This window comes from Eschscholzia californica, unplaced genomic scaffold, assembly GCF_041429995.1.
Source record: "Eschscholzia californica isolate CP2 unplaced genomic scaffold, dmEscCali1.0.p SCAF_3, whole genome shotgun sequence".
Classification (NCBI taxonomy): Eukaryota; Viridiplantae; Streptophyta; class Magnoliopsida; order Ranunculales; family Papaveraceae; genus Eschscholzia; species Eschscholzia californica.
Genome location: NW_028238420.1, coordinates 1,416,928 through 1,426,147, shown reverse-complemented (window position 1 = coordinate 1,426,147; position 9,220 = coordinate 1,416,928). Strand labels below are relative to the sequence as shown.

At 36.5% G+C, this 9,220-nt stretch overlaps 1 protein-coding gene across 1 annotated transcript; it reads left to right on the top strand.

The window, feature by feature from the left end:
* The first annotated feature begins 2,941 nt into the window (after positions 1 to 2,941).
* Positions 2,942 to 8,986, top strand: LOC147547537 (uncharacterized). Its single transcript, XM_086666865.1, has 6 exons — positions 2,942 to 4,078; positions 4,212 to 4,320; positions 4,736 to 4,856; positions 4,945 to 5,805; positions 6,323 to 8,096; positions 8,287 to 8,986. Exons 1-6 carry the CDS (start codon positions 3,883 to 3,885, stop codon positions 8,718 to 8,720), a joined length of 3,495 nt encoding a protein of 1,164 aa, XP_086522991.1. The 5' UTR covers positions 2,942 to 3,882; the 3' UTR covers positions 8,721 to 8,986.
* Positions 8,987 to 9,220: the final 234 nt, after the last annotated feature.

Here is a 9,220-nt window from a genome sequence, read left to right as displayed (position 1 = left end):
GATTTAGACAATTCATGTGCAATATCTTTATTTATTTCGTTCAATGATTCTCCATCTTTACTATCATTCAACATTTCATCTTGCATCTCAAATAATTAAGGGTTTGCTTTCTATTTTTGTCAACGAAATGTTTATAGTAATGGCACCTTTTTTCCTTACAAATTTTCTCTCAAGTTCGTCTCAAAGAAGGCGCCTATAACACTATAGTGGCCCATATCAAACTTTCCTATGAATTTTTTTTTTTTCTTTTTTTTTTTTTTTTTTTTTTTTTTTGAAACCATGCGAACCATTACATTCATAAGTGATTAAATCACAATGTTACATGGAAGATAATTCTTATTTCTCTCCTCTGAAAACTTCATGAGAGTTGCATACCTTTAAATGTAAAGTACCTCATGAAGAGAAAAAAATTGGACTAGACACTGACTCCATAAAATGACCATAGAGGTCGAAAAATAAAAAGATCCTAAAGATCGTGGATGAAAAGACCCTAAAGGTCGTGAATGAAAAAACCCTAAAGGTCGACAAAATAACTGAAAATAATCTAAAAGAACCAACACCGATGTCACCGGAAAAACCACTAATGTCACCGAAAAACCGTCGTCGTCGCTGGAAAACCACGTCCGTCATCAGAAAACTGCCTCTGTCACCGGAAAACCGCCATCATCACCGGAAAACCGCATTCATGAACGGAAAACCGTTTTCGTCACCGAAACCGCCTCCGATACCCAACCGGTAAAGCCATCGCCACCTTCACAAACAACTGAATCACATAACCCACCGTCACCACCACCACCACGCCTCTACCACCACTAGAAACCCCCACCAGATCCGATCACCAACATCTCCCCTAATTTTATTTTCATTCCACTTTGAATAATCTCTTCACTAACTTCAATTTCAGAAGCTCCTGGATAAAGTACAGGCAATTCATCTTCAATTTCGGATGACATAAGTTTTATGATGTGGTGGTTGTTTCCTAGATAACAATTATCATAAATTCATGTTATCTTAAAGATTTTGTCGGTCTTCTTTTTATATATACTAATGAGTAAAGAGTTTAGAACATTTTATCTTAGACACATTCAACTATTTCCATCTCTTATATTCCATAGGTGTATATGAACTTAAGTTGTACTAATCACTTTCATAGTTTCATAAAATAACATCTACAAAGTCGTTTGTACCTTCATTTCTATCTCTCCCAAACACACACTCTCCTCTTTCTCCTTCGTCAAATAACTTTTCCTAATTTGAAAACTATAAACAAAACTAAGTAGACAAACTTGATATATTCAATTTCAGTCAACATAGTCTGCTATTTATCGGATGAAATGTATAATTCTCTAGTTTACGAAAATTACTATTTGTTGGATGACATTCCAGTCAAAAATTTGTCATAAGAGTTTAGTGAGATTACATAAGTGGGTAAAAATTAGTCCCATGCAAATACACCATGAGAAAGTAATAATAAAAATAATTAATTTCTAACATATGGTTGGTGGTTGACCAGCCTACAACTAAGTCATATCCATTAATGATAACAAGTTGTTAACTCACATATTACAAATAAAAAATCATTTACTAGAAAGAACATCCCATATATTTAAATTGATTACATTTTGTATGCATTAAGATATGACAATGATTGATTATTAAAGTAATCAACCAATATTTTTAATTAAAGTGGTTTATAACAAACTTCCCACACAAAATTGTTAATTTGTAGTATAATGCTGGATGGGGTAAGTACTGTAGTATTGTCTTTCTATTTATATCATTTTTAGTTTAATAAGCTACTTGTAGCTATGATAATTTATATCAAGCGGTGAATAGAAAGAAAATAATAAAACAGATTGATTGTGCGTTGGAACTCTGTTTCTTCAATTTCAGTTTTTTTTCTTTGACAACAGACAGTCAAAGAGACAACTCTGTATTTTGCTACACTATATAACTACACGATCGTTATAAGAGAAAAGAAAAATTAACCATAATAAAATTGACTTCTAAGAGTCCATTTGTGTCATTCTAATGCGTCTTTAATGCACCCATAAACCTAAACTCTAATTTTCTATTATTCTTTAAGAGTTTAAAACAACAAGAATTTTGATTAAAAGTACGTTCAAAATGATTACGTAATGTTTAAGAGGTCCATAGCTTAGCAAGACTAATTATACAAAATACTGAACAGGTCACTCTCACGAAAATATCAAAACCAAACCAATCTTTTACCAGTATATTAGTTTTCTTTCTAAAGATGTCAATTATCTCCTTCCCTTCGTTGGATCCTTGATCAATCATAGCTTTAAAGTTCGGTTTTCATTTGAAGCATTACTTCCTTGATTTTTTTGATATATTTAAATCATTGATTTGGTTTCTATTCTGGATGGTTCGATTATGTGCGTAGTTGTAGGAGAATATCACTCACTTTCACTTTTATCACCATTTTTTGTGGAATCCACAAAATTGAATATTTTTTGTTATCTATTAAATTTTACAATCTTTATTTCTCAATTTCCAGATGAACGGTTCCCGAGACCTCTATCTCATCGGAATATAAAGAGACACAAGATATAAATGACCAAGTTACACCATATTTTTAAGATCTTCGTATTATTGACCAAAGTCTATATTATTCTATAACAAAAACTAGAATTACCGAAACGTTGATCTTACCTCATCGGTCGCTTACTTCATGAAATAGATCACTTTCACCAAAACCCAAGATCCGATAGAGATATGAGATAAATAGATAAAATATCTATATCAAATGGCGAACTCAAAAAATCCGAAGTTTTGTTAGAAATGCTTCACCAAATAACCCATCTCAAGTACCAAAAAATTGTTAATTTGTCAAAAAAATCTTTTTTCAAATAATGATATATCCACATCAAGAAAAGTTGTCTAGGCTTTGATGTCACGGTGCAGCCAAGAAAATTTCGTGACAAACAACCGACACACCAAAATTTTATGCTCTCTATATTTTTAGTGAAAGAAACCAGAGAGTTCTTCTAATTTGATATTCTCATTAATCTAAATTATTATACTTAATTAACATAACTTAATCCACTAAAAAACAAGCCATCTAATCATAGTGGTAGTAAAGTAAATTCATCAAAATCCCAAACAAAAATGGAGGACAAAAAAAGAGAGAATTTTGATCAGCCATAGTAGAATGGAAGAATTATCATCAGAAACAAGAAGAAGAAGAAGAATGAAGAGAGAATCTTCCAACTTCTAAATTACTTTCTCTCTCTACTCACTCATCAAAATCTTCCTTCTCAATTTCCTCATTCCCTATCTCTTGTTTAATGTTCTAAAATTAGGGTTTCTACAAATAGATCCATCTACCCTTTTTTCCGATCTACTGGTATTTTAGAACTTGATACTCTTTTTTTAATAGTTATTATAGTTACCCAATTTCGTTATCTTTTGGATTTTGTTGAAGTTTTTCCATTTTAATCGGACTTTAAATGATTCCGAATCCTTTGTGATATCTTTCTAGTGAGTTTGGAGAATGGTAATTGGTTATTTGGTGTGCTCACACTGTTTTGTTGTGGATGGATTTTGTGATGGTGGGTTACTATAAAAGCTAGGGTTTTGTGTGATGATGATATTGTAAGCTTGTTTGCTGTGAGAAATTTGGGTTGGTATCAAGTTTTTGCAGTTCAATTTCTCTTAACTAGCATCCCTGAAATTTGGGTTTCTTCAGGAAAGTTTGACAATTTGAGTTTTGGGTGTTCCATTTGAGGTATTTTAGAGTTTAGTTATTGCAGTTGCCAAGTTTGAACATGATTGTGATTATGATTACTTGGGTTTGGAAAATTTTGATTCTTATGGAAAAGTGAAGTCTTTGGTGTGGCAATTTTAGTGGTGAAGAAGATGCCTCCTTCTCCAGTTAGGAGATTCTCTCCAAGTAGGGAGCTCAGAGTACAGAATCATAAGCGTGGGCGAAGTCTCGATGGTGGGTTATTCCTTAAGGAGAAAGAAGATGATCTCGCTTTGTTCAATGATATGCAAACTAAAGAAACAGACAACTTTTTGCTTCAATCGACCGATGATTTTGATGACTCTTTATGTAATTTCTTAATCAGATTCTTGCCTTTTTGTTCATATACATTTTACGATATTTGAGATATAGTTTCTTAGTGGCTGGCATTTTGGCGGGTTAACTTTTATTTTCTTGTCTAATTCTGTGTTACACTTTTCAGCAATGAAGTTGAGATATTTTGCGAATTCGAAGCTTGAAATCTCAATTCCAGCTCGAGGTGAGAGCAGTGACCTGCTTGATGGAGATGCCGATAAAAATGACTATGACTGGTTAGTATAGTATCTTTTTTGACTATTGTGCATTACTTGGAGTGGGTTTTATTTTCTTTGAACATAAAGTAGGACTAGATTACTAGAAGCCTCAATTGTTAGTAAGGAACTCTTTTTCGTAGTAAGTTATTGATATACAAATGCATCAGTCGACTTCTGATAATACTTCAAATGAGTATACAAGAATATCTTACTCAATTGTTGTTCCAGCAATTTATTGCTTTAACGTTAAGGTAATAAGTTCGATCGTCGAAGATGGCAAATAATTGAAAAACATAGAAGTTTTCTTGGTTTGTTTAATGAAATTAACATTTGATTTTATAGGTAGTGTTTTTTGCCGTTTATGTATTTTTCTGAACCAAATTTTACTTTATATGGTACTAAACTCATGATTTGTCGGTACTCACTCCTCAAGGCTATTAACTCCTCCCGAGACACCTCTCTTTCCCTCTTTGGAGGACGAGACTCCATCAGTAAATCTTGCTCGCACTGGCAGACCTCGAAGTCAACCTGTTAGTTTCGCTCGATCAGCTACAGTAAGTAATGGGTTCTTAACCTGAACCATTTTTCAGTGTTTATCCTCTTTAAATTTGGTAACGTTTAAAAGTTTTTCATTTATGGCAGATGGATAAGAGTTCTGGAACTAGTAGAAGTAGCGCAAGTCCACGCCGATTGAGTCCTTCTCCTCGACCAGGAAATTCTTTGCAGTCAAGAGGAAGACCATCATCTTCTGCTTCTCGGGGTAGCCCAGCCCTCACTTTACGACCAACAACCCCTTCACAAAGTCCATCTGATCCACCACATAGACCTTCAACACCTACTCCTAGAAGTTCAACTCCAACTCTTCGGAGAATGAACTCGGGCTCGAGTAGCAGTGCAGTTTCCTCTGGAAAAGGAGGAACTTCTCCAATAAAGACAAGTCGCGGAAACTCTCCTTCACCAAAATCGCGGGCTTGGCAGGCCGACATGCCCGGTTTCTCCTTAGAGGCACCTCCAAATCTTCGTACTTCTGTAGCTGATCGTCCAGCATCATATGTGAGAGGCTCGTCACCAGCATCCAGGAATGGTAGGGGATCATCACCGGCATCCCGGAATGGCAGGGTATCTTCACCGGCATCCACAAATGGTAGGGGATCATCACCAGCATCCAGGGACGGAAGGGGATCATCTCCAGCATCCAGAGATGGAAGGGGATCATCATCGAAATCTGAAAGGCAATCAATGTCCCCTACTGCGTCTAGAAGTGCAAGTTCATCATATAGTCATGATCGAGACCGATTTAGTTCTCAGAGTAAGGGTTCTGTGGCATCATCTGGTGATGATGATGTAGATTCGCCGCAATCCATCAGGGTCAATGTCTCTGCTCGTTCGTCTGTACGAAAAGTTGGAGTATTTCCAAATAGCAGAGGATCAACATTTTCCCAGAGGCTATCTTCTACGAGTTCTGCTCCTAAAAGATCATTCGATTCAGCACTCAGACAAATGGTATGTTTCTTTTCCCTAATAGTTTTTTAATATATATACCACTAAGCTTTTACCGTTGAAAGTGCATGAGAAAACACTACAAGTTAGCAGCAAAACAAGGAATAAATTAATTTGGACAACTACTTTACCATGCACATTTAGGACTGGATAACTTAAAAAATGTGTTCTATGCGGTGGAAGCGTCTATTGCTGAGCCTAACAATATAAGTTTTTTTTTTATCTCAACGAAACACTTTAGAGTAGGGAAACGTGAAACAACGTCAATAGGCAATTCCCTTCATGTGTTATATACTGTTTTCTTGGCGTGATTGAGATGAGATTCTCTTTCATGATAAATTTTTTTCTCTCTCAAGTGATCGAATTACAACACTGTAACGGAAAAAATACATAAACAAAACATTTTATTGTCTGTTTAGCCCAGAAGTAAAGAGTTCGAATACCTACTTCATATACGCATGTTTTACAATTTCTCGTCAAATTCGTTCAGATGTCATATGTGTTTTTTTTCTTCTTTTAGGATAGGAGAGGTCCTCAAATGTTCAGGCCACTTTTATCAAGCGTCCCCAGCACTACATTCTATCTTGGGAAAACAAGCTCTTCACATCATTCTACAATTTCTCAGAATTCTTCCTTCGCAACCAGCAGTAATGCAAGTTCTGATCTAGGTACAAGTGTTGCACTCAATACTGAAGGTAGTGACCATTGCCAGGATGTCACTTCTAATCGAAATATACCAAAATCTGATGCTCGAGATGAAGTTTCTATCCTTGATAAGGCGGATGGGCTGAATAAGGATTCTGAGCATGAAATCCATGATGGACCACCTATTCTTGCACATTACGAGATTGTAAGTAGTACAAGTGAAGCCAGGCCTGGGGAATTTGGAAATTTGAGCAGTCTTGATTCTGCTGCTGATATACCAGCATCTGCTTCTGGATCTTCGAACATTGAGGATTTCAACTGTCTTGACAATGTGCTGTCCTGTTCAAAGTGTAGTAAGGAGTATTGCTCGATGGGGCTGGCAAAAGAGAACGACAAAATTTGCCCAGATTGCAGGAGGAAAAATGTGTGTTTGCCTCATTCTCAGAGTAATTTAGTGGATGGGCGGTTGGGGCTTGAAGTTGGAGTATCTGAGCTGAGAGAAACTATTGATGGAAGTCACACTTCGCTTTTCGATGATGAGATCTATGTCGACCATGGTCAGATTTGCTCAGCAGACATATCACTTACAAGGTCAATCATGGAGGAAGGGAAGAAGCATATTGCCAATCAACAACTTGTGGGGCAGGACCTAGTTTGTTCTGACCACCTTGAGAGTGCAAGTTCTGATCAGCAGTTGCAAATAGAAAATGGCGACGGAGACTTGAAAATTGATGTTGTAGAAGGTGATGGAGTTTTCGTTTATCGGAAAACGTTAAGTAGTAAAAATTTGTATGTTGCTGAAGGGAGGGACTTTTCTGCTAATATACCTGATGGCAATCTCTCTTGTGCAAGAGACAGCACGAACACGAGAAGCTCCATTTTTCCTAGTAGTGTCTCAACATCATCATCTCTTGATTTGAGCTCATCCAAACAAGAGCCCCGTGTTCAGCGGCAGTTAAGTGGCAAGAAAGCTAGCATGGAGAGCTCGGGACATGATTTTGTTTCTAAACATCGAAGGCGTGGATCTTCCTTCTCTGAAATTTCAGATCATTCATCTCACACTATGTGCCCTCCAAAGAGTACAACTGAAGATACCCTTGATGCCTCTTATGGAAATATCGAATACAAGTTGGACGATCCAGATTCTTCCTTTATCAAGAAGTCTGCTCTAGAGAGAGAAAAATCGATTAGCACTGAAATCTGCAGAACAATGAACTCTTCTACCTCGGAATTATCTAGCCATTCACAAAACATCCACTTAGAAGATACTTCAACTGTAACAACATTTCAAGATGATGACTACTGTACTTCATCTGAGAATGCTGAAGATATGGCATGTCAGACACGGAATACCTCGGTTATTGGAGAACGAACAGTTACTCTGGAGTCCTCTACTGAGGAAGATGTCACACTAAACAGTTTTGTTTATAAATTTGATGCCATCGAGGATCCGACATATAGCTTGTTGAGTTCTGTATCAGAAGAACTAGAAAATTGTCATGAGAGTATATCTGGTTCACAAACTGAACATATTGAATCTCCAAGTTCAGATTGCAGCATCAATGAATCGAATAATCTCTTTGTCCTTCCTACACCGGAGGAAGGTATACCAACTTCTGCTAACGAAAGCGTTTCAGACTCTATACGTGGTTAGTATTGTTACCTTACAAGTTGATATTTTGAGCTAATATCGAACTTTACATTCCATTTCGTACCGTTAAACTTTTTCTCGTTAATCAAATGATTTTCTTCCAAATTTGTATTTGTATACAAGAATCTTCTTGCTAGTTTGGGTATTTTTTGTAATTGTCTTTTGACTAAATCTCATATTTATGACAGAAAAATCAAGTTTAACGGAGGACGTGTACCGAAGACAGGAAGAAAGTAGTGTATCCAAGGAAGAAGAAGCAGATGAAACACTACTCTTTTGCAGTTCGATTGTTCGCGATCTTGCTTTCGGGGCAGCAACCATAGCAATGGAGAAAGAAAATGTGATTCCTTTAGAGACTCCAAGACCTATGGTTACTATATTGGGTAAAACTAGCTCCGATAGGAAAGACTCCCGGAATCTCAGAACTGTTAATAAACGACCTTCTAAGTCTCAGAAAGCCAGACAGAAGCCAGCCGAAGTAGATGGAAAAGTTCTGTCGACCAAAACAGATACCAACATAAAACAACCCGAATCCCTGAAACATGATTCAGGGATTCCGAACAAGGTTGACAGTTTGAAGCCCCCAAAGCTGGAGTCGAAATGCAATTGCACGATAATGTAACGAGTTTTTGTGAGAAATTTGCTTTAACCTTTGGTGGGAAGTCTTGTTTGTGGAGGGTGATTGTGTTCGTAATTGTATTTTCCGTTCTTGTGTTTTGATGGGCGTGCATAATTGTTTGATTTTAGTCTCCTGTCAGATCGATCCCCTTCCCATTTATTTGTTAGAAATGCTAGTATATTTGTGACATAATCATGTAAAAAGTTAAGTTTCTTCTTTTGTGACAGTTTCATGATAGATGAATCAGAAGTGTGAATGTTTATGTTTGAGATCTTCCTTGCAATTTCACAATTTCATGATAGATTACTTCAATTGTCAATCAAGAGTTGATTAAAATTTAGAGGAACAGAGAAAAATGACCAATTGTCCAATTCCATATGCTACCCTAGAAACCCCATGCAGATTTTGGGAGAGAATACGAGATCAACCGTTGTGATTGATTCAACCACAGGTGCGAAAAATCTCTTTTTCTCTCTCTAACCACAGGTGCAAGTTCGAACTTA

Bases quoted from the DNA above. Each gene is read 5' to 3' on its own strand.
- LOC147547537 (XM_086666865.1), top strand. From the start codon at position 3,883: ATGCCTCCTTCTCCAGTTAGGAGATTCTCTCCAAGTAGGGAGCTCAGA. The intron at 4,321-4,735 runs GTTAGTATAGTA...TCACTCCTCAAG, and splicing joins GATAAAAATGACTATGACTG to GCTATTAACTCCTCCCGAGA. The intron at 4,857-4,944 runs GTAAGTAATGGG...CATTTATGGCAG, and splicing joins GTTTCGCTCGATCAGCTACA to ATGGATAAGAGTTCTGGAAC.